Source organism: Apiospora marii, assembly GCF_038362585.1.
Source record: "Apiospora marii strain CBS 49790 chromosome Unknown utg000004l_segment0_segment0, whole genome shotgun sequence".
Taxonomy (NCBI): Eukaryota; Fungi; Ascomycota; class Sordariomycetes; order Amphisphaeriales; family Apiosporaceae; genus Apiospora; species Apiospora marii.
Genome location: NW_027117375.1, coordinates 1,150,782 through 1,175,036, shown reverse-complemented (window position 1 = coordinate 1,175,036; position 24,255 = coordinate 1,150,782). Strand labels below are relative to the sequence as shown.

The window sequence follows — 24,255 nt, the reverse complement described above, 5'->3', positions numbered from 1 at the left end:
GGTGAATGATGTTCTCCAGAAGAGGCGAAAACGTTCCTTGGTGAGTATCGGTCGCCTCTGTCAACAAGGCACCGAGCGTATTCTGACGTTTCTCACGCTTGCAGTTTCGAGAGAATGCTTCCGAAAAGCAACTTGGAGCAGTTAAGAAACCGGTGCTGGCAGTCAACCCCGTTGCGGGGGACTTTGACTGGGAGACAGCCGAACCCCACAAGTTTCGGCCGTTCAAACCCATCTACCACATCACCATGGGTAACACACCCCACGTGAACCCCTTATCATCGCTTTCTGTAAAGACTCTAGACCAAAATGACTGACGCGCGTGCGCGCCTCTTTACTGCTTGCCAGCTGTGCGTTCAAGCACACCTTCGGACTTGATCATCATCGACAGCAACTACCTGTCCCGGATCCAGCTGCGTCGGGAGCTCATCCGCGACCACCCCCACCACGTCGTGGGCAGCCTGCCGTGCGGCGCCGACGCCGTGCGCGAGACGTACGCGTACGTTCGGGACTTCCTGCTGGCACGCTACCCGACGCTCTTCTCGCGGGATGACGACAAGGGGCTGTTCCGCAACCACGTCACGGGGCAGTCCCTGCCCCTGGAGCTGCCGCCGCCCGCAGCGGGCGGTGGCGGAGATGAGGACGCCGTCGCCACGCTCAAGCTACTGGCCGAGATGGTCGAGGATGACCTGTTCCTGCTTCGCGCGACGCCCGAGGGCCACCAGTGCGTGGCGCTCCTGTGCTGTTTCCCCTCGGGCTTCGACCCGGCCGAGAAGCTCGGCAAGGTGCTCAAGGACATCCACGGACCGGTCCCCCTCGTACGAAAAGATTGGCGCGAGCATGGAACGCTTCTTCGGCCGCCTCGAGGTCGGCAAGAGTGTAGTGAGGAATAACGTGAGTGCCCCCCTCTGCTTTTGGCTCTCTTGTTGCAATTACTCCGAAGTGTTTCTGATTGCATCATGATTTCCCAGTGGTCGGTCAATTTGACGCCGGAGCTGTTCAATGTGGCGACAAACCATATAAAAGATGGGGACGCCTACAAAGAGGACGTCGATGTCGACATCTCAAAGGTCAGCACACGCGCGACACCCCTGAGCCCCCATTTCTTGATCGATGCTTGCCAGACTGACATTGGTTCGCTGAACAAATAATAGGCGTATGTCCGGGTGGAGCTCCAGACTCTGACGCGCCTTCCCAAGACGCAGGCGATCCTCTTCTCGTTCAAGACGTATCTGTATCCAGTGACCGACATCAAAGCCGAAGGACTGGGCCCCGAGGTCGCAGACGCTATCGAAGGGCTGCCGCGAGGGAATGCGCCCGGGATGTGGAAATACGTAAGTCATTCCCGTCGCGACGACCTGATTTCTGAGATACATTTCCCTTTATTACACTTTAATATTGCCCCTTGAATGTGCTCTGGCTGATGCGATCCCCCGATGTAGAAAGGAGGCGTGCGCTGGGGTAAAAGTATCTGTGCATATTTGAGGTCGTGATTGGTAATGTTAGACTCGTGGATGCCCCCGCAAGATAGGTAGAGTGGTTCGAATTCCGATATGAATCCCGCTTCTGAAGATTTGGATAATGCTGCATCTTTCCGTTAGCGACTACCGGTCATGTCGCAACAAACCGAAGTAAAAGCTCTGTCGAATAGCCGGTGTAGGTGACGCATGTTGTAACATGAGGAGTCACAAAACTGTGCGGCTGAGGAATTGCATCTCCGGTTGCACACTAGCGCCCCCATTGCCGGCGTGAGTCACTATCCGACGTGGAGACTGAAGCCATCGCAAATCCTCGGGCCAATTAGTATAAATGTCGTCGGCTTGAAGATAACCATTGAGCGTCATGAAACCAGCGCAGAAGTAGTCGTCCCATGAAGTAAAACGCATTTGTCTTCCTACCTTAGCCACACATCGTGCCAATTCCAACAAGAGGACCATGGCCACAGCACCAGAAGACAACACGCACACCGCGACCACCCCTGACGGTGGCGCCCGCGACGACGGAACCATACTCGTCCGTACCACCCTCCCCATTTTGCCGCTCCCGACCAACGACGCGCGGCCCCACGTACAGACGGCGCGGCTCCTGGTGCGGCCACTGCAGCAGTCGGATCTCGCGGGCCTGCACGCGCTGCGGACGCAGCCCGAGGCCATGACCGGGACGCGCCTGGGCCGGCCGGACCGGGACCTGATGGAGACGCAGGCGGCGCTAGACTTCTTCCTCGGCAACGACAGCGACGGGGACGGCGGACCCGCCTCACCCCCTTACCTCTGGGGTGCCTTTCTGCGGTCGACGGGCGAGCTGATCGGCGAGGGCGGCGTGCACGCGCTGACTTCGGACGCGGCCACGGCGTCGGGTTGGCCCGAGATCGGGTACAAGTTCCGGAGAGAGCACTGGGGTCGGGGCTATGCGACCGAGTTCCTGGGCGCCGTGCTGGGGAGTTGGTGGGGACTGCCGCGGCGGGCGGTGGAAATCCGGATCAACAGACGGGCGGTGGAGGTCGCAGCTGATCATGGCCGCGGTGACGTCGTGGCGGCTGCAGAGCACGTGTACGCCAATGCCGAGCCCGGCAACGTGGGCAGCTGCAGGGTGCTGGAGAAGCTGGAGTTCCAGCGCTTCCACGAATGGACGGAACCAGACACGCAGGAACACCGGGTCGGGGAGCCGCTGGATCTGGTCGGTTACCTACTGACGAGCCCGGGCCCTACCGAGCAGCAGAGCTGATGGCGACGGCTTGCTCTGTCGTGATGCTCGTCGTCTGATCTTACTTCGGAGTATAAGATGACGGCGCTGGGCGTCCCAGGCCGGTTGCTACAAGTAGGTAGTTGAGACCAGGTCCCATTGCAAACACCTGTCGGTTGAAACCTGCCATTGACTCATGATTTGCAAATTGCCTCCGGATTGGGAACATCATCGTGTCCACCCGAATCATTACCGCCGAGGAATGTCCCGTTTGTGAGATAAATATAATTGTGTGTGTTGTTTTGTTGTAAGCTTCCTTTTCCAGCGTATTGCAGGCCGCTACAAGCCTTGAGCGGCTAGTTCCTACCACACCAGCTTACCTACCTACTCGAGTAGGTGCTTAGCAAGCTCTAGGTTAAAGTAGGGGTTCCACGCAGACCCGATTTTGGGCAACGCCAGCGCTGGTAGCCGCGGTTATAATCGGTAATACTTTTCTCTCGAACCAAAAGAGAACCCATACTTATGAGTATATCTCAATCTTGCCAGAAGTCGACACTCCGTAGGGACCAGAACAGTCGACCCTGGCGCGATTCCCCATCACTACGGAGGATCGCCAGACTTACATAGTATGTGGCCCGGCAGCCGCCTAGGCGCTTTTAGCTTGGCGGCAGTGGAGCAATCGCTGTAATCAACGGCGCGAAAAGCGTCGTATCATTATTGGCAGTTGGCTGCCTTATTACTCACACACACTGAGCAGTAGGGAAGCGTTGGTTAGTGCTAGGTAAAAGCTCCGGAAAGAAAGTGGCTAGCTCATGTCCAGTTAGCAGCGTATCATCAAGAAGACATTGATCTTGACGACGAGAAAAAGAAGAAGGAAAAGCTCATCTCGGCCTTTCTCCCTCTCTTTTCCTCCCCCCATCTATCTGTATTTCTTTCTTCCCTTTCGTTTGGGCAGGCAAGGCAATTTGAGTTCTTGTTGATAGAACACGACCTTGCGCGGCAGTATAACCCGCCGCACCCGATAGCGCAACGATGGCGACACCGGTAGCAGAAGCTTCTGCTGAGAAGGATGTGGCCATTGACATGGTCGGCGAACAGGCCTGCCCAACCGACCCCACCGTGACAGCCCAGGCGGTTCGCAAGATTGACTGGTTTCTGATTCCGGCCATGACAGTCGGTGTGAGTATTCGCAGTCCCACAGAGGAACATGGAACGACCTCAAACATGCCCATTCCACTAACGCGGGTTTGCAGTATGGCCTGGTCTATTATGACAAAGTAGGAACTTGTCCACCTATCAATTGGCTGGCCCACGGGAGAGACTAATAAAGGAGAGCAGGCCATACTCGGTTCGGCAGCACTATTCGGCATGACTTCAGACTTGAAGCTTAGCATCCCGGATCCGCATAGACCCTCAGTCGTGGATACTAGTCGCCTTTCCTGGGCCACTTCCCTCTTCTACTTTGGCATGCTGGCCGGGCTCTATCCCATGTCGTTCGCGCTGCAGCGGTTCGACGTCGGCAGGGTGCTCGGCATCATCGTGTGCCTCTGGGCTTTGATATGCATGCTCACGGCCGCCGTGACGACGTACGAGGGCCTCTACGCGCAGCGATTCTGCCTTGGCTTCATCGAGAGCGTCATCCCGACCGCTTTCATGACCATCATCACTGGGTACTACACCCAGCAGGAGCAGTCGCTGAGACAAAGCTGGTGGTTCTCCGCCACGGGGCTTTGGACCATCATCGGCGGTGCGCTCAACTACGGCTTCGCCCAGATCACTGGGGGCGGGCTCCATAGGTGGCAGTACATCTACCTCCTCGCTGGCTCCCTGACCTTTCTGTTCGGACTGTGCTGCTTCGCCGTACCCAGCTCGCCAGTATCTGCCTGGTTCCTCTCAAGGGATGAAAGGCTTGCGGCCGTGGAAAGGTTGCGTTTTGGTCAGACCGGAGTCCGCTGTACCAAGCTCAAGTGGTCACAGCTCAAGGAATCGTTGCTCGATGTCAAAATTTGGCTGATTGCCATCATGATGGCCTCTGCTTACACTGTAAATGGTGCAGTTAGCGGCTTCGGCCCCCTAATCGTGTCAACATTTGGCTGGAGCACTCTCGAATCCATCGTCTTCCAATTTCCCCTGGGCGGCCTCTGCCTCATAACCATTCTCTTAACCGGTTGGCTTGGTTCGCGATATCCCAACATCCGAATACCGATGCTGGTTGTTTGCTGCCTGCCGGTGATTGCTGGGTGCGCTTTGATTTGGAAGAGTGGATGGAGCCACCACGCTGCCGCGCCCGTGATCGGTTATTCCATCACGGGTACCTTTGGCGCGGTAGTCAGCCTGATCATCACCCTAGGTATGTCGAACGTGGCTGGGCACACGAAGAAGAGCTTCACAGCTGCGACCATCTTTGTTGCTTATTGCGTCGGTCAGTAGTAACCCCCCCCCCAAAGTTCCAAGCCAGACGTTTTCCAAATATGGTCCCTGACTTCCCGCACAGGAAACATCATCGGACCACAGTTGATCAAGTCGCAGACAAAGCCTGACCATTATCCGGAGCTCTGGCTTGGTCTCATCATCTGGTAGGTTACGCATGCCCTTCGCAAATGGCCCCGGCTGACACCCCACCAGTTACTGCATAACCATCGTGGCGGCCATCACGCTGTATGTTGTACTACTGCGAGCAAACCGCAGCAAAGACATGAAGCGCGAGGATGACATGGGCGAAAGAGCCAAGCTTGCATTCCAGGACTTGACAGACAAAAAGAACCCATATTTCAGATACGTAATGTAACATTTGCGGTGGATCGCTCTGCAACGCGGAACTTTGTTATTCGAGCGGTTCCACCAGCCCAGAGGAACCATGATATCCCTCCAGATACTATCACTTGGTGAAGAGAATTCGCTTAACAGTGGGATCTTTGCAACTCGGTGCTGTGTCAGAGCAGGCAAGCAATATTTGCTCAATGTATCAGAGGCCGAGAAACAGCACCGGCGGCGACCCGTGGCACGTTGATGGTTTGGCACCTCCATCATGGGTTCGGCCAAGAAACATCATGCCATATTGAGATGAATTTCGAAAGTGACCGGTGGGTTACATCTCAGATTCCAATCCCTGATGTCACGGGCGCACGTTTCGATTGCATACCGAATAGATGGACCGTACACCATCCATGGCTTCAAGGACCAGGGGTATCCATGGCAGAGACACAACGGGTCCGGTGAGACTGATGAGAGAGGTTAGACTCAGTGAGGCCCAGTCGACAAGCTGATGCGTCCTACTCCGTCAAAGCCATCAATGCATACGTGTGTAGTCGGTTTGTGAGAACGTTACCCCGGGTTTTCTATCAAGACTCCCAAAAATACTCCGGTGATAGGAAGACCAGTTCGAGACGATAACTCAAGCGTTAGTCATCGTGATTGGGTCTTGGCGGGTAGTAGTGTTTGCGCCAAGCATGAGTCGATCAAAATAGGGGGTGACGTTTCATGACTGTTTTTAGATGTGGTTTGTCCCTAGAGTAGAACGGCCATACCGAAAACCGTCCTCGATGATCTGGGTGCCTGGCCTGACAGTATTAGCGATCGCGATTTAAGGCTCAGTGTTTCCTAGTTTGGGATTCGGAGTTTAACAATTTTGGTGTTTTTGGGGAATTGAAGAGAGCCCCTGAAACGGCGAAATTAAAGTTGAACGAGGACCTTACTCAGGCAACGAGGGCCCGGGTGACTGGTGCAGAAACACCCGCGTGGACAGCCGTATCTTCCCGATCGAGGCCCATACGAGCCCATGGGTATCATGCACAATCTTCTTCACCTTGGAGGCAAGGATGATAGCCGTCAGGTTGTTCAGGTTGTCGGCGTGCTTAGCTAAGTATTGACACAGACCACGTATTGAGCTGGTTTGAGGCCCTTCTACCTGGTCGGCCCATAGGGCTATGAAGCCTTGACTGCCGTTGTCGTGCAACCGACTCGAGGGTGGGCTAAATTCACCAAAGTTTGCTTCAGAGCCGTGCAAAGGCCGTGGGAAATCGGGCCAGACTAGGATCATGGCTGTCGGCAAGCCATCACGCGGACTTTGGCAAGCCGACTCCACCTTCCCGTCATACTGATGTGTGCATTTCTTCTGTTTCTTGCCATTGCCTACAGAGCGAAGGGTGTCCTTTCCCGCTGCTACTTGTACGGGCCGGCGACCGAGGAACGGCGGCCATGATTCGAAGCTGTTTGGTGTCTGAGTCTTGTTTCCTCTGGTTCCGGCTATCAGCAGGCTATTGAGTTTTGCCCACACGCGGCCGCAGGCGTTGAGACGGGGTTGATGTGCAGGCACGAGCAAATCCGTAGGTTCCAGACCAGGCTATTGTGTGGGTAACGGGCAAATCTTGATTGCCTGTCTAATCTAATGCACCCGTTAGGATTTTAGAGCCACAATCCTAGTGTCGATGCAGATTCCAGATAGCAAATAGCATGGGAATAAGTAGGAAAGTGGATTGTGGACGAGACGACAGCAGGCAGGCCGCAGGCCTCTTTGTGTATGACATGAGCCACAGATAAATTGTTTCGCCAAGCTGGTGTGTCAATTGCTATGGACGGGACGAGGCCGCTGCGGATCGACTATCCTGTCCGTCTCGAGTTGAACAGTGCCAATTTGCAGAGAGGAAAAAGAAAGGATGGAGGACATATACGTGTCGCACTGACCCATCGGAGCAGAACAACTCCATCCTTAGCAGGGCCATTATCGAAAGCTGCATGCATGACAAGTCGTGTTGATTTGGGTTAGGTGAGCCAGGTGAGGAGAGTTACTATACTGGTACAGTAGGGAGGTGGGAGGGAGACAATGCTCGGACGCTGTGGTTCTATTCCATGCTCCCATACTTTAGCTCTAGCTAGCCTGCTAGAGGCTGAAATGGCTTTAGGGGGGCTGATAGCGGCGGCTGGTGAACTTTTAAACACTGGCCAGTGCAGGGCTAGTCCTTGGTAGCGGGCTCCTAAGCCCTCTGGAGCAGAGGGATTAGTGGCTGGCCTGCGGGTATCCCACTGATTCCCACCCCTCTATGGGGTCGATGGGGCGGCCTATTCTAGGTCACTCGATCCAAGGAGGGGTCCCTCTCTAGCGCTCCTTGGTCGCAAATGCACCCATCGCGGCCTCTCCACCCCCCACCGAACCCACTTGCCTGTGTGTGTAGGTGTGTGTGAGCGTGAGTGTCGATGTTCTTACATACAATCACTTGATCACGGAATTTCGGAGCGAATCCGCCATCATTCTCGCTACCAGGTGACAGGAAGACGCTATCCGCCTGCTAGGTATTCTATCTCACACTGAATCGCCCATGTCCCTGCCCTGGTTGTTTTTGAAATATCCTTATGTTACGTTGCCGCACAATGCTTCATAATCAAACCGCTCCCCTACGTTTGGTTCTCGTCCCGGTGAGAATTTGTGCCATTGCCTATCTTGATCTGCCTCTTACTTGGGGTATAGGCATAGGTGCCATGGACCGTATTTCATCCACTGCCCCGAGCTAATATCCGTCACTATCTCGACCTAACGTGTCTTCTCTATCTTTGCTCAACGCCTTTCGACTAATACGAGCAGTCCGCCTTTCCCGTTCTTTGGCTTCCTCTCAGAGAATGGGTAGACTGTCCGAGGCGGCCCGCGAGCGGGAGGTGGTTAGATATGCCTCGCATCTGTACGTAAAGTTCATGTTATACTTTCTCTCTCTTTTGCTGCAGTTGGCCGTTTCCCTCTCCTCGGGGGCGTTCATTCATGATATTCCGTCCACCCCCTCTCCCATTTGAACCGAATGTTGTACGGCTAACCGTCAAAAGCTATGAAATCGCACATAAACCGCAACTGGCAGCTGAGCTTCCTTATAAACCACTACCGACATCATGCGCAGATCCAGTCTTGACAGGACTTGCCCAGCTTGGCGCTCTCCGGTTAGACGCCACCCGCTGTCTGATATCAATCTTCGACAGATCTCACCAACATGTTATTGCCGAAGCCACTCCTAACTCTGTACTCGCGCCCAGGACCAAGGGCCAGAACCTGTGGTTAGGGGGCATCGCGATCCCGAGGGAACAAGGCGTTTGTGAACATGTATTAGCACCGGACTTCTATGTCGGGGAGACCAGCAGCGATCTGCCCATATTGTGTGTGCCTGATCTGCAGGCCGATCCTCGATTCAAGAACCTCCATCATGTCTGTAGCACGCCATATCACCGATTCTACGCTGGCGTACCGATCAAATCACCCAAGAACATCAACATAGGCGTCTATAGTCTCTTCAGCAACCACCCTCGAGCCCCGCTAGACGATGCGCAGTCTCAGTTCCTGCGGGATGTGTCGCAGACGATATCGGGGTACCTCGAGTCTAGAAGGTCTGACGAGAACCTGAAGCGCAGTGATCGAATGGTGCGAGGAATTGGCAGTTTCGTCGATGGAAAGTCCACGATATCGAGGTGGTGGTTGGGGGCGAACACGGGACCTCCCCCTGACACTTGCGCTTCTGTTCCATCTCGACAACGGCAAATGCGACGCGACAGCGATGTCAGCCCCCATACTCGCGAAACTGCGCCGCCGCGGCCGCACCCATCGCCGTTACAACCGAGCTTTATAGGTGGACCGTTCGATGCTAGCAAATCGGATGACTCGATAGATTCCAGGACATCTTCAGGTGCAACTGCAACTGCCACAATCACCAAGACAAAGTCAAACGTCTTGGTGTCGAGTCCAATGGCCAAAGCACCGATTGATGACGGCCACACTTTAGAAATCAAGGACGTTTTTGCCGAGGCTGCATCTACAATACGAGATGCGCTCGAAGTAGAAGGTGTTGTGTTCCTGGATGCAGTTATCGGGTCATTTGCTGGGCTTGTACCAAATGCGAAGCAGCACTCTGCGAACTCCTCTGTCGACTCGACCATCACGACCCCTGGCGACGAGGGATTTTGGAAAATACTGGAGAACTACGAAGGCCAATCATGTAATATCTTGGGCTCGTCAACTTCAGAGGACCGCACGGGCGACAAGGTATCTGCTGGTGTTCATCGGATCGACATACCCGAGCGATTCCTCAAGACGCTTTTGAAGCGATATGCCAGCGGCAAGATATTCAACCTCGAGGAAGATGGCTCGATCCATGCTGGCGATTCGCCTGAAGGAGAATGGGCCTGGTATGCAAGGCGCGATTCAGTTCCTTTTCCATCTCCTCTGGATCGGGATCGGCCACTGCACGGCGCCCATTCGCAGCAATATGAAGGCAAGGCCCTCTCGAGCATTTTTACAGGGGCCAGGAGTGTTGCATTCATCCCGCTCTGGGATTCTGCTAGGGAAAGGTGGTCTTCTGGCTGTTTTGTCTGGACAAAAGACCCCGCTCGAGTCTTCACGGTGGATGCCGAGCTCAGCTATCTGCGTGCTTGTGGGATGACGATCATGTCAGGTCTTGCGCGTGTCGACACCATGATGGCCGAAAAAGCCAAGTCGGACGTCCTCAACTCCCTGAGCCACGAGTTACGGTCTCCGCTTCATGGCATCGTCGCGGCAGTTGAGCTGCTCGATGGTACTGACTTGGATGCTTTCCAGGGTGAAGTCTTACACTCCATGGAGTGTTGTGGGCGCACCTTGCTTGATGTCATGGACCACTTGCTCGATTACAGCAAAATCAACAAATTCATGAAAGACTCCAAGGACCAGTACAAGAAAGGCGCCCAGCTACCGAGGATACGAAACGAGATTCAGGAATCATTCGAGTCGATGAGCCGCAAGAAAAGCCTGTCTTTTAGCTCTAAGATGACCAACTTGTCTACAGACATCGATTTAAGCCTCCTCACGGAACAAACCATCGAAAGCATCATGTCTGGCCACAACTTTCAGAAGATGTCTATCCCGAGTGGGACCAGCAGTATCGAGGCTTTTGGGCAGCATTCCAAACTGGCCAGTCCAATGGACATTGGTAGTGACACACCATCTATGTATCTTGACGTTGACCCGTTGCATGAGCTCTCGTGTCGCACTGAAGCAGGAGCGCTTCGGCGTATTATCATGAATCTACTCGGAAATTCTCTGAAATACACGACCCATGGTTACATTTATGTTTCGTTGAGGAAGCAGGATGCCAACCATGTGTTGCTGACTGTTTCCGACTCGGGCAAGGGAATAAGTGACGACTTCCTCCATCATCATCTGTTCAGTGCATTCTCGCAGGAAGACGCCTTGAATCCGGGCACTGGCTTAGGTCTCAAGCTTGTGCAGCAAATCACCAAAGTCTTGGGAGGCTCCATCCATGTCGAGAGTCAGGTGTCCCGAGGCACCGCTGTCTCCGTCACGCTGCCCCTTCTGTCGCCATATGGAACAGTAGAGAGAGACTCGGTATTCAGGGAACGGATTGAGAAGATCAGGGGTCTTCGAGTCAGTCTTCGCGGTTTCAAAGAGACTGTGGAAGCCGTTGGGCTACCAGGAAGGACGCCGCCTTCGGAGATGAGCTTAATAGCTGCACAATGTCGCCATTGGCTGCATCTAGACGTCTTGAAGCCAGGTTCGCGAGATATCCGACCTGATATCATTTTGTGCACAGATCAGTCCCTGAAGGAGCTCGCCATCGAGGGCTCCAATGCTGTTCTACCTCCCGTGGTGGTCGTCTGCCGTGATTCGCTAGCTGCCCACCGACATGCGATAATTCAAAGAAGAGGGAAGGAAAAGAACGTCCTCGAGTTCATATCACAACCGTAAGTACCCTCCCCACTCTAGAGAAAAGGTTTCGTTGACTTGTTATTAACCTGCTACAGAGCGGGCCCTCGCAAGGTAGCTCAAGCACTTGTCCTTGCTTTGAGCAGATGGAATGCCACTTCGCCCTCGAAACACGACTTGCCCATTACTCCGCCGGATTCAGCCTCTTGGTCAGATATGGGAAGCCGCCGCGGAAGCCTTCTCCATTCCAGTCCTTCGGCCCAGCTTTCGCGAACTACATCCTTCTCTGAAGAACGCCGTTTCTGTAGGGGACCACAGCAGCTCGAGGTTCTCACTGAGCTCGAGATCAGCCGCACGTCCGGGAATGCGTCTCCGACAAATGGTGAGAACAATGCTCAACCCATTTCGCGCAAAACAAAATATCTGCTTGTCGACGACAACAAGATAAACTTGCAGGTTAGTTCAGCTTGGAGTTCGAAGCCAAACCCACCACCGCTAACCCCGAAGTCCAGATCTTGGTGTCTTTCTTGAAGAAGCTCAAGAAGCCTTACGCAACGGCCAACAACGGCCTCGAGGCGCTGGAAAAATACATGGCCAGCCCAGGTGACTACCGTTGCGTATTGATGGGTAAGCACTGTTCATCCAGCTTCAATCAGCCTTCTCCCCCTTTCTAACCTGTCTGTTTGAGTAGATATCTCAATGCCCGTCATGGATGGGTTGGAATCGACCCGTCGAATCAGAGAATTTGAACATACCAAAGACCAGCGCCCGGCCACAGTCATTGCGCTGACGGGCTTAGCTAGCGAAGACGTACAGCGTGAAGCCTATGCGAGCGGCATCGACGTCTTCATGACGAAACCAGTCCGCCTGAAGACTCTCGAGGACACAATATCTAACATTGGAGCCTAGCTTTTCTATTCCTTGTGTTATTTTCAAGCGAGAACATCTTTCTTTTTTCGACTGTGGCGCCCCATACCTTTTGATTTCTGAACCATTCCATCCAAGGCTTTTTCACCAACAGCCTGCTGTTTTTTCTTGGACTCGGCGAAAACGCAATAGAGGGACCGAGTGTTTTTGTGGCTTTCTGGCGACACGGCGCAAGTGGCTTCTGCGAGATCATTTTGGAGCTGATGCGACATACATGCGGAGTTCTTGGGAAAAGCATGTTTCGTAATGTTAGGTGGGAGGTACCAGCAATGGTCCTCGTCGGTTTGGTGTTTATTTTCTCCCACGCCCCTGATTCAAAAGCAAGCAGTTCACACTGTCCCCTCTAACATACCTACTTCCTACTCAGAGTGTGCTGTACGTAAATTGTATGAGAACATTGAAATGAAAAAGATACCGAATATTGTTATCAATCGTAATATTTTCTACAATGCAAGACTGGCCAGCTATTATTGTCATTTATCTCGTCCATGGTCATCCCGTCTCCGATCCAGACCGACACCGCCCGACACCTGAATGAAGTCACGTAGATTATCATTAAAGTATGCATGCTACTAACTGGCACTCCAGTCATCTTGGCGACCCTTAAAGGACCATGGCGCCTCCCACCAGCGCCGCAACTCCGGCCAGCACCGCGTGCTGGGTGATCTGGGGCAGAGCGGCACCGCCCGTGCTGGAGCTCGTCGGCGCAGCAACCCCGCTGCTGGGCGATGCTGCCGCCGAAGCCCCGCCCGGACCGGAGGAGGAAGACGCGGCCGCCTGGGTGGGCTGCGCGGCGCTGCCTCCGCCGGTGGTGGTGAAGGCGGCGAGCTTCTCGAGGCCGGCCGTGACGGTGACGGGCAAGAATAAGACGGCCGTGTCGATGTCCGTCATGGTCTCCGTCGACGTGCCGGGTTCGTTGGCCTCGGACCCGCCCCCCATCATGGTGCAGATGGCGGTCTGCTGCTCGATTTGGCAGTTCACGCCCTCGGTGCTGAGTTGGGGTGGTTAGTGCGAGGTTCTGGTCCATACTTCGGGGAAGGGGGCTAAGAGATAGACAGACTGGCTGCTGACGACACCAGTTTTACTAGGCCTGCCATTCGACACTAGATGGAGATACACGCGGGGGAGGGAGTAGCACGGAAATTGTACTATGACTCTCAACGTATGACGGTAAAAACAGGAGATAGTGTGCAGTTGAAAAGGGGCAATACAAAGTCAAGAGGTAAGGAAAGAAATAAGCATCTTCCTACTTACAACGCGGGCATGTCATTCAGTCCCAAGGCGTACGAGCCGGGGGCCATAGTGACGCTGACGCCGGGGCCGAGACCGCAATCGTTGGCGTCGGTGCCCTTGGCGCACTCGACGAAGTACTCGATCGAGGGGGGCTTGGTCATGGCGGTGACGACGGACGCCTGGAGGTTCTTGCCCTCGAAGCCAGGCAGGAACAGGTCCATGACGGTGGTCTGGGCCGCCGCGAGACCCGCGGCCGAGAGGAGCATGAGGGTGGTGATGGAAGACATGACGATTTTGATGATTTGCCTTTTGTTCTGGAAGAAATATTAAGTATAGATGAATTGGCCTAGCTCAAAGAACGAAAGATACTTTGTGAAACGAGTGTAAGTGAGGTAGGTATATTTGCAAATGAGAGACTGGGGGTGAAGATATTCGAAAGGATGGCTGGGCGGCGGCGTATTCTGCTAGTTAAGTAGACCACATGGTAGTGAAAACCTCGCGATCTAGAAGAATAGGTAGCCCTGGGCCAGAAAAGCCCCTCTTGGCTCGTTTCATTTCTGCCTGCAGGTATCGAATATTAGTTCAGGACTTGAGGACAACCGTGCCGCAAGCGCTGGCGCTGTCTTTTTGATGCTAGCGCATCTTTTCTGCATCAACGCATCGCGAATTTGGGTGCTTTCCCCCCTGAAGCGGGCGGCGCTAAGGCTCATCGGAGATTCAATATCACATGGGGGCCCGGCAGTGGGCTCCGCAGTCTCACAGTGTTCCATTACCGAGCACCCACAAAAGCAGGCTGCCAACCATGATGCATCGTACCACCGCCCTGGGTCGCCGGGATTGATCTCACTGCTCGGTCAATTCCTGCTGGCAATCTAGAACTGGCCAGAATTGGGTAGGATGCAAACGGACGATCCCGCACTGCGTCAACCACGTAAGAACTCAAGGCAGGTCAAGCTTACTCGGCCTAAGGCCGTGTTTTATTTCAATAAGCCTAGCTAAAATAAGATGGAAATTAAGGGATATAAACATACGGCTTCGATAAGTTTATATTAATTATTAAATCCGAATCGTATTTCTAAATTATATTAGCTTATTTAAATATAAAATTAATTAATTAATTACATTTAAATTTAAAAAAACTATCTAATTATATTATTATATTTAACGTTTTAAAAAAACTAATTAAATTAATATTAATTTAATAATTAACTAATTAATTTAATCTTTCTAACACCGATTAAATTCAATACAATAATATTAATATTTATCGATTTAAAAATAAATAATAAAATAACCCTTAAAAAGTATAAAATATTAAAATATCCTTAAATAATACTTTATAAATTAATTCTTTCCTTATTAATATTAATACTATTATAAAAATATATTATAATATAACTTTTATTATTTATAATAATTCGATTACGTTAAAATAATCCGAAACGTATTAAATCTATCACAAAATAAACCTAATACTATCGCGTAATTAAATAAATTATTATAAACTTTATTTAATATTTCGTACCGATAATATAAAAATTTTACTTCTTTTAATCTCCCTTAAATTATATATTTATTAACGACAGGTTTTAATATAAACTTTATTTATTTAATTTATTTAATAAATTTCCGAAATCCTTCTATAATTTTTATTATATAAATCGTACTATTTATAATATTCTTAAATAACGCCTATATAAAATCGACCTTTATCCTTTTAATAAAATCTTAATTAATATTAAATTCTTTATATTCTTTTTTATTATTATTTATAAAATTACTTTTTAAAAAATATATATTAACTTTAAAATAAACCTCTTTTTTATTTATAAAACTTTTTATAAAATATTATAATATTTAATAAAAAAAATATAAATTAATATTTAATCGAATTTCAATAAATATAACTTTATTTTTAATTTTCTTATTAAATTATAAAAAAATAAAAAATTTAATCTATATTTCTAATAATATAATAATATTATTAATAATATTTATTTCGCCTTTAAAGTTATAAATAATAAATAAAGCTAATAAAAGAATTAAAAAAAATAAATTAATATTAATATATTCGCTATAATTAATTAATAAAAATATTTTATATATTTATTAATTAATTAAAAAAATTTAATTAATAATAACTATATTTTTATATTAATAATTAATTAAAATAAATTAATAATATAAAAAAATTATTATTTACTTAAAAATACTAACTTTATAAATTCTCAGCGTCTTTTAACGCCGTACCGCGATATATAATACTATTTAAAAAAATATCGCTAAATAAATATATAACTATAAAAAAAAAAAAAACTATTTAACTTACACTATTCTATATTCCGGAATTATATTAAAAGAACGTTTAATAAATAAAAAAAGAAATTTCAATATTTTAAAAACTTTAATTACTTTAATATTAAAACGATTAAACTACTTATATATACTACCGTTTTTATATATAATTATATTTTTAAATTTTAATAAATCCCTAAAAATAAAAAATAAAGAATTAATATAAATATATATATTAATAATAATATAATTAAATAAAAGGTTATATATATAATAAGAAATAACTTCGATATATATAAAAAAAAAAGGAAAAGAATATTTAATATTAAACTAAAAAAAAGAATTAATTAATAAAAAAAATATAATTTAATTACTTAAAAAATATATACGAAATATAAAATATTTTTATAATAATTAATTAATTTTTATTAATTTAACATAAAATATATACTTTTAATAATATAAAGTCGATCACATAAATATTATACTAATATTAATTAACCAATTCCCCTTTATTTAATATATTCCTTTATTAAAAATAAATATATTATATATATTACCGCTATTAAGCTCTTATTTATTATCTTATAAATTTAATATATACACCTTTAACTTAATTTATTTAATTAACCTTTATTATTAAAATTAAACCACTATTTTTTTTTTTAATATAAGTAATTACTATATTATAATTAAAAGAAAGGAGTAAAATTTAATTTAATTAAAAAAAAATATCTTTAATAAAAAAAAAAAAAAAAAAAAAAACGATTTTTAAAAAATCGAAATTTATTAAATAATTAAATAAATTAATATATTCCTTAATTATTCTAATTATAATACCGTCTTTATATCTTTTCGGCTTATATATTTTTTTCATATTCTAATTATATAAAATTATATAATATTTATAAATTAAATACTTTATTCTAAAGTAAAGCTTTATAATTACCGAAACAACTAAAATAACATCTAATATTATTAATTTTAAATATCCGAATCGCTTTTATATATAATTAACTAAAAATCCGGGGATTTATTACATATTAAATAACTAAAAACAAGTTAAAATATAATATCTTTTAATATAAATAAATAAAATATTAAATAACGGAATTTTAAAAACTTTTATTTAATACTATTTATTTTAATATTATAAAATTTATTTATTATTATATATTATAAAAATTAATCGTAATTTAAACTTTATATTTAAAACTATTTAAAAATAATAATATTATATAAATATATAAATTTAATATAGGATTAACCGCCACCCTTTTCCTATATTTTTAACGCCGGAATTTAATATTAATTAAATTTAAAATTTATTAACTTATATATAAAATCTAATTTACGATATAATAACGTAATTAATATATATATAAACTTATTTAATAAATAATTAATATAATTATAAAATTTAATATTTAATTATAATATAAAGTAATTTTTAATATTTTTAAATAATTTTTAACGCTATTTATTAAAGAATTATCGAAATTAATTATAAAATAAAAGGAAAATAGGAAAAAAAAGGAAAAAAAAAAAAAAAAAGGAAAAAGAAAAGGAAAAAGAAATAATTTTAAAGATAAAAAAATATAATTAATTTAATATATTAAAATTAACTATTTATAAATTTCTACTAATATCTCGAAAAAGTATAAATATACTTTAAAAAATTTTAAAAAAAAGAGAATTTTATAATAATTTTATAATATTAAAAAGTAATTTATATAATATAAATATAATATAAAAAAGTAATAATTAATAATATAATTCCTTTATTAAAAATAAATATAAAATTTATATTAATACTTTAATTAAACCTTATAATACCTTAATATTTAATATAAATATACCTTTAATTAATATTAAAAATAAATTAATAATAAAAAAATATAATATTTTAAAAATATTAATTAAAAATATAAAATATAAACCTTTTACTTTTAATATTAATTTAATAAAAAAATTATTAAATTAAAAATATTAATTATTTTAATTTAATCTATTATCGAAATTTATTATTAATTAATTAATAACCTTAATAACTTCCTTTTCCTTCCTTTTTAATTTCTATAATTCTTTTCTATTATTACTTTTATCGAAATTAATTCCTTTAATATTATTTTTATTATCGCTTTCCAAAAAGAATTAATATTAAATTAAAAAAATATTATTTATTTTTATTATTATTTTAATTTTTATATACTTACGAAAAAATTTAAACTATTTATATTAAAAATATTAATTCTTTACTACCTATATTATTACTTCTATCGATTCTTTAAAGAAAATTTTAATTATTTTTTTAAATATATTAAAATAAAACTAATTATCTTTATTAAACTTTTCTATTAATACTCTTATTATTTATTTTAAATCGAACATTTCGAATTTAATTAATACTTTATTAAAAAATTATAAAATTTTATTTAAAATAAATAAAAAGGTTTCTTTTTAAATCTTTTAATATCGACTTCTCCTATTATAATTAAATTATATCGATATTAATATAACCTTCTTTTTTTTATTCTAATTAATATAAAAAATTTTATATTAAAATAATCGTTTCCTCCTTTTTTTAAATTATTTATTAAAAATATTAATAAAAAAGTTTAAATTATTAACTTCTTTTTATAATTCTTTCTCTTTTTTAATTTTTAAAACCTTTTTTAAAATTTTATTAAATCCTTTTATTTTTATATTATTAATTATTTTATTTATATTAAAATAAAACTTATATAATTCTTTATTAACGAAATAATTAAACCTTTATTTTATAATTTATTAATATTAATTATATTATTATATTTTTTATTTTTAAACCTCCGATATTAATATAAAAAGGTCGATTATAAAGTCGTTTCCGGCCTTAAAAACATTAAAATATTATAATTATAACTTTCTAACCTTTTTTTAAAAATTATTTAATTTATTTTTATATTATTTAACATTAAAATAATTCTTTAATATTTAATTTAACTAATTAATAACGATTTAATAACTTTTATTATAATAACCTATATAAATTCGATATCTTTTTATTATCTCGTTTTAATAACTTTATAATAAAATTAAAATATTATTAAAAATTTAAATAATATTATTCTTCGATTTTTCCTCGATTCTATTAAAAAAAATTATTATAAAAACCGTAAAGGAAATAAAAACCGTAAAAAGAATAAAAACTATAAAAAAAATAAATACCTTAAAGGGGGTAAATACTTTAAAAGGAATAAAAATAAATACCGTAAAGGGAATAGAAATAGGTACTAAAGGAAAAAACGATATAATAAAAACTATTATAAAAAGAACTTTATATTAACATTTAATTTTAAAAAAAGTAATAATTAAAATAATATTAAAAGTTAATAATATAAAAAAAATTATAATATTTAATCCCTTAATAACCTTTTATAAAGGTTTAAAAAGTTAATAAAACTACTTAAGTTATATATTAAATAATAAAAAAAGAAATATATAATAAGCAACCGTTTAAAAAAAAATTAATATACATTTAACTTTTTTAATACTTATTATAATAAAAAACGATCTAATTAAGGTATAATTTTTTTAAAAGATTATTTTTAAAGCCTATTAATTTTATATAAAAATATATTAAAGAATTTTAATATTAACGCCGTTTAATACTATAATTTATATATATATTATTATAATACCTTATTATATTTTACGAGTAATTAAATTATAAAATAAATTAATTATTTTAATATATACGGTTTATTTAAATAATAGATAAGAAAATTAATTAAAAACGAATTAAAAAGCTATAGATCTACCCGATAACTAACGAGGCCGTGTGTTAATCCTAAAAATTAGCCGGCTCATTAATTTAGAACGCAGCTTAACACAAGATCCGTCGTTAACTGCTTAATGTAGAGATCATACCCGAACCGACTTTCCCGGCCTTCAGGCTGGAGCCACAAGCTCTTGGAACGATAGAGCGATTGAGGCAAGAACGAACACTTTGCAACGCGCCTCATCGTGGTACAAGACCAAGGGAAAAAACCTGCGAATACACCGTTCCATGCATCAATCGCAGTGTAAATGATTTGACGAATTTTGTCATGTGCAATACCATTTCTGCAATGATCTGATATAGTTGACTCACCCGGCGAAGCTCACAGGTCTTGGCAGCGCCGCTTGCAACCACAAGCCAATGAGCGTTGAGCGGTCTTCGGCTGCCTAAGTAATCCGGCTTCGATGAATGGGAATGCTGTGGCAGGTAGGCAACAGCATCGGGGCATATATAAAATGTGGCATTTGGCCTCTGCGACAAGGCGGGTCGGTGTCAATGGGGATCATGACAATAACGACGATATACTCAATTCCACATCAAGATGGCATCAATACACCAGGCAATTCTCGAGACCGCCGCCCGCACCAGCGAGCTCTGGATACAAATCGCCCAAACCGACTATGCGCCGTCAGCTCTTGAGCAGCAGGGACACTGTGTCGTCGAACTGAGCGAGGCTTTGGCCAAGACGGCGGCACAAATCAAGGCACTCGACGAAAATAGGGGTACGACTTTGAGGAGTCACCAGCGATACCGAGACAGTATAGTTCGGCGTCTCGCCTACCGGGCTGCATGCCAACGCAACAAATACCAAGTCAAGGCAGCATCAATCGCCCAAGAGTACTACGAAGTGCTTCAGCAGGAACACAGAGCCAAGGAGAAGAAGCTGGTGCTCGAGAGGCAGTGCAGGGACGCCTTGACTTTGCACGAAAACCTCGAGTCCATCGCCTCGCAGCATACTCAGGCCCAGGCGGAGCTCGATCATCTCTGGGAGCGCGTTTTCTCACGCGGCGGCTCGAGATACCAACACGAGAGGGCTCTGCAGCAGAAGGTGGGCTCGGCCCAAGAAACCCACCGCCAGGTGCTAGAACGACGCGAAGAGTCGAGAAATACCGTTGAGGCGCTGGCCGGCGCATTGAGCCGAATCGCAGCAGCGTTTGAAGAAGTGAAAAAGGCACTCCTCCAAGGACAAATGAGCGGCGATGGAGCCGAGACTAGGTTCTTGCAGAAGGCCCAAAGCGAGGTGGACTCGGCACATTGTCTCCTGAGGCAGGCGAAGTGTGGCGAAGAGCCCTCAAGTGCCATCGAGAGGTTACGTATGCCCTCTAGGTCCGACAAGGGGGCCCAATGGGATGGACCCTACAGCAAGATCCTCTGGCGCGACAGAATCAAGATAGCAAGGAAAGAGCTTGAGACGTGCCACACGGTGATTAAGCGGAGTTTGGAAATGGCCCGGACGCAACAAGGGTCGGCCGATCTGGCTGTTCACATGTCTGAAGAGGCATTGAGGAGCTCAAAGGAGAATCTGCGCATGGCGAGGGCAGGCATATACCTCGAGGTTGCGGGGAATGAAGCGTTGTCAATGGCTCAGTTGGAAGATATCAGCCGGGGATCGTCACCCATGTTTGCGGCTCCTCCGCCATATTTGACAGCATAGGTTGATGCCAGTGGTAACAAAGATCAAAACATAACATGTAAATATAAAAAGAATAGTCTGTCCTTTTTCAGAGTCAGTTGTGACCACTTAGTCTTCGGGCATTTTTTCTCATTGATAGCCCATCAATTGATGCTACCTAGAGCGAAGCCCGGATGTTCCCGAGGTTTAGCCCGGCAGTGATGCGATTTTGATTCTGGCGCCCGGCTGCCCGGAGGAGCTTGGGCCCAACCCAACTGACCTCATCAAAATAATAGATGGGATGGAATCCAAGCTCTGAGCTCCAATTCTGCTTTTCCGGATCGTACCAAGCGAGCAATTCGACTTCGACAAAACACCGCGGCCACTCGCGCCCTTGACACTGCCGACCACCGCCATGCGCACTGCCTCTACTTTGATCAGAAGAGGTCGGGCAAGCCAATTGGCCGGTCAGAGCAGCCACATCTGCCGGCAATGTAGGGCCATCCAGATCAGCTCATCGCCCACCACCGAATCGCCCCGTCTTGGCGGCGATGCCTTCGGCACATCGCTCGACACCTCGAGAGACGTCGCCGATGCCCGCTTCGAGGTCCTCGGCTCGCCCTATTCTCTTTTGTCCGTCTCTTTAGCCGCCTCGCAACGGCTCTACACAAGAAGGGGAACTCTGGTCGCCGTCTCAGGCAAGGCACAAAATGTAGGACAAACATCGCAAAAGTGCATGCATACATAGTATATCGCTCTCCGGGACTGACTTTTGACTGTGTTAGGCGCAATCCACACTCTCTCTTCTCTCACCTCTAAGCCGCGCCGCGACAGGTGTGCCATTCCTTTACCAACGCATCACCTCTACGTCGCCCATAACGGCCCTCATCTCGACCAAATCGCCGACCACGACTTTCACCGTCCTACATCTCGATGGAACGACAGACTGGATGGTTGCGCAGCGGACCGCGCTGCTGGCATGGACCGGCCACACTTTGCAAGTCACGCCGCGCATCCAACACAGACTCCCGCTGGCAAACTGGGGCTCGTCGGAACTGACGGGTCGAGGTCTGGCTGCACTGTCCGCACCGGGTCACACCTACCAGCTCACCCTGGCCGAGGGCGAGGAGTTTGTCGCACATCCGTCAAACGTTGTGGCTTACACGATCACCCGAAACGCGCCCCTTCCGTTCCGATTCAAGAGCACCGGCATCACGTTCCAGATACCCTCCGTCACCAACTGGTTGGGTGATGCCAAGTTCTTCCGGACCATGCGCCAGACCGATTGGTACAAAATGATGTCGCGTGCGTTCTTCAGCCTGCGCACGACGGCTCGGAGGACGATCTGGGGCGACCGGTTGTTCCTGCAGTTCAAGGGCCCCATGACGCTCCTCATGTCGAGCCGCGGCGCGAGAATCAGCGACGTGCTTACCAAGGACGACGTGAACGAGATTGCCGACTCCCCGGCGGGCGCGATCCCTGCTGCCGTCGATCTTGCCACGAAGCCCAAGCCAGATGCTACGACGCCGAAGAAGGTGGTTGAACCCACGGTTACGGTCAATGTGGCAAGTGTTGGCTCGGATGGCAAGGTGCACATTACAGACGCCAAGAATGTCGAAGAATCGAAATAGACGTGTTCGAAAATATGTATCAATAGCATCAATAACAAAACGACATGTAATGATAACACTCGAACAGCAGCCCCTTGGTCTCGTTCTCGGGCTGGGCAAATCCTTCGCTCGTGACCTGGTCGATGTGCTTTGGCCCGTTTCTGCCGCACTGCTCAAGTCAAGCTGATTCTTCCGGCGTTATGAGGCACAGCCTTCGGCCCTGACAATCTCCATGCCTCTCAGTGGCATTTCACTCTAGCCCCTTTCAAAGTCAAGAGAAGTTATTAAGGGCTGTAACATTGAGTACACCCTGTTCTTTAACACAACCACTCATCAATACATAAAATCTTGACTTCGCCATAGTCACTACCAAATTGGATTCTCAACCGACTATCTTCGAATGTCAAGATCAATTATTTCCAGTTGCAATCGACGTAGTCTGAGATGTCGCTCATAACGAGATTCCAAGTGTAGGCCACCTCCGAGCCCCCACAGAACTGCTCCGTGCGGAAGTGCCAACCCAGGATATTTGTAGTCTGGTCGCCGCCACAATAGGTCGCCGTTGGAGGGCATACCCCTATATGTGTCCTTTGTTAGCCTTGATACATACCTCAGGCTATCGCTGCTCAACAAATAGTAATGTGATCGGTCCCATACCGTGATCCAGGTTCCCCCAAAGGCGGTTGCACCGCTCAGCAATGTCTAGGACTGAGCCGCCCTCCAGATGATACTCCATCCAGAGAACATAATCGCTCATGTTGCAATTCGAGTATCCCAATGCTGATACGATGGAGGCACCTTCCATGTGCAGGAGGAGGTTGGCGATCTTCATATTGGAGGATGAGGTGGATGCTACTCTATTTCTTGACCGTTGCTCTGCACCTGTGCTTGGCGCAACATCGTTCTTGGTATGATTCGAAGGATCTGAATAAATAGAGTTTCATCCAGACTAGTATAACAAAAGCCCGAGGAGAAAAGCCCGAGTCATACCTCGTACAGCTTTGTTTGCGTAGTCCCGATAAGTGATACCTCAGTGTACACCCACGTCGAGGGTCATGTTATTACGTATCACGCTCATGGGGGAGAGTTTTGAATCAAACTATTATTTTTCAAGCCGGATACATGTTCTAGAGACGACAAATAAGAAAAGGGGTGGTTAAGCAAGTAAATCTCCCAAGCGTCCAGATTCAGGATGGTATTAGTTTGGTGCTGTTGAAAACCGGTATGTCCCTCAAACAGGAGAATCATTACAAACATGTATTAATAGAGAACGAATATAGAAGTTTCGAATGGCTCCCTTGTATGTAAGTTTTACAACAAGGTTGCCTTCAACTGAGGAGTCCAGGTTTCGCGTATAATACTCCTGGAATTTCCTTACTGTGTAATCGCATCATCGTGTGCCTAG

At 45.0% G+C, this 24,255-nt stretch overlaps 9 protein-coding genes across 9 annotated transcripts; 6 read left to right on the top strand and 3 right to left on the bottom strand.

The window, feature by feature from the left end:
• Positions 1 to 245: 245 nt before the first annotated feature.
• Positions 246 to 1,490, top strand: PG985_006309 (uncharacterized protein; the record flags this gene model as incomplete). The annotated part of the gene is given in 6 exon segments (XM_066826078.1): positions 246 to 249; positions 346 to 815; positions 826 to 891; positions 969 to 1,067; positions 1,152 to 1,331; positions 1,440 to 1,490. 6 exon segments carry the CDS (start codon positions 246 to 248, stop codon positions 1,488 to 1,490), a joined length of 870 nt encoding a protein of 289 aa, XP_066685685.1.
• Positions 1,491 to 1,932: 442 nt separating this feature from the next.
• On the top strand, positions 1,933 to 2,721 carry PG985_006308 (acyl-CoA N-acyltransferase; the record flags this gene model as incomplete). The annotated part of the gene is made up of 1 exon (XM_066826077.1): positions 1,933 to 2,721. One exon carries the CDS (start codon positions 1,933 to 1,935, stop codon positions 2,719 to 2,721), a length of 789 nt encoding a protein of 262 aa, XP_066685684.1.
• A 990-nt stretch (positions 2,722 to 3,711) lies between these two features.
• On the top strand, positions 3,712 to 5,467 carry PG985_006307 (allantoate transport; the record flags this gene model as incomplete). Its single annotated transcript, XM_066826076.1, has 4 exons — positions 3,712 to 3,858; positions 3,961 to 5,101; positions 5,174 to 5,255; positions 5,305 to 5,467. The coding sequence occupies 4 exons, from the start codon at positions 3,712 to 3,714 to the stop codon at positions 5,465 to 5,467; spliced, it is 1,533 nt and encodes a 510-aa protein (XP_066685683.1).
• Positions 5,468 to 6,370: 903 nt separating this feature from the next.
• On the bottom strand, positions 6,371 to 7,419 carry PG985_006306 (uncharacterized protein; the record flags this gene model as incomplete). The annotated part of the gene is made up of 2 exons (XM_066826075.1): positions 6,371 to 7,021; positions 7,363 to 7,419. 2 exons carry the CDS (start codon positions 7,417 to 7,419, stop codon positions 6,371 to 6,373), a joined length of 708 nt encoding a protein of 235 aa, XP_066685682.1.
• An 873-nt stretch (positions 7,420 to 8,292) lies between these two features.
• PG985_006305 (sensor histidine kinase response) lies at positions 8,293 to 12,259 on the top strand (the record flags this gene model as incomplete). Its single annotated transcript, XM_066826074.1, has 5 exons — positions 8,293 to 8,351; positions 8,491 to 11,388; positions 11,449 to 11,806; positions 11,863 to 11,977; positions 12,111 to 12,259. The coding sequence occupies 5 exons, from the start codon at positions 8,293 to 8,295 to the stop codon at positions 12,257 to 12,259; spliced, it is 3,579 nt and encodes a 1,192-aa protein (XP_066685681.1).
• Positions 12,260 to 12,880: 621 nt separating this feature from the next.
• Positions 12,881 to 13,797, bottom strand: PG985_006304 (uncharacterized protein; the record flags this gene model as incomplete). Its single annotated transcript, XM_066826073.1, has 2 exons — positions 12,881 to 13,268; positions 13,532 to 13,797. 2 exons carry the CDS (start codon positions 13,795 to 13,797, stop codon positions 12,881 to 12,883), a joined length of 654 nt encoding a protein of 217 aa, XP_066685680.1.
• A 6,372-nt stretch (positions 13,798 to 20,169) lies between these two features.
• Positions 20,170 to 21,282, top strand: PG985_006303 (uncharacterized protein; the record flags this gene model as incomplete). The annotated part of the gene is made up of 1 exon (XM_066826072.1): positions 20,170 to 21,282. The coding sequence occupies one exon, from the start codon at positions 20,170 to 20,172 to the stop codon at positions 21,280 to 21,282; it is 1,113 nt and encodes a 370-aa protein (XP_066685679.1).
• A 373-nt stretch (positions 21,283 to 21,655) lies between these two features.
• On the top strand, positions 21,656 to 22,871 carry PG985_006302 (mitochondrial protein Fmp26; the record flags this gene model as incomplete). Its single annotated transcript, XM_066826071.1, has 2 exons — positions 21,656 to 21,952; positions 22,026 to 22,871. 2 exons carry the CDS (start codon positions 21,656 to 21,658, stop codon positions 22,869 to 22,871), a joined length of 1,143 nt encoding a protein of 380 aa, XP_066685678.1.
• A 392-nt stretch (positions 22,872 to 23,263) lies between these two features.
• PG985_006301 (uncharacterized protein) lies at positions 23,264 to 23,682 on the bottom strand (the record flags this gene model as incomplete). Its single annotated transcript, XM_066826070.1, has 2 exons — positions 23,264 to 23,427; positions 23,508 to 23,682. 2 exons carry the CDS (start codon positions 23,680 to 23,682, stop codon positions 23,264 to 23,266), a joined length of 339 nt encoding a protein of 112 aa, XP_066685677.1.
• Between the last annotated feature and the right edge of the window lie 573 nt (positions 23,683 to 24,255).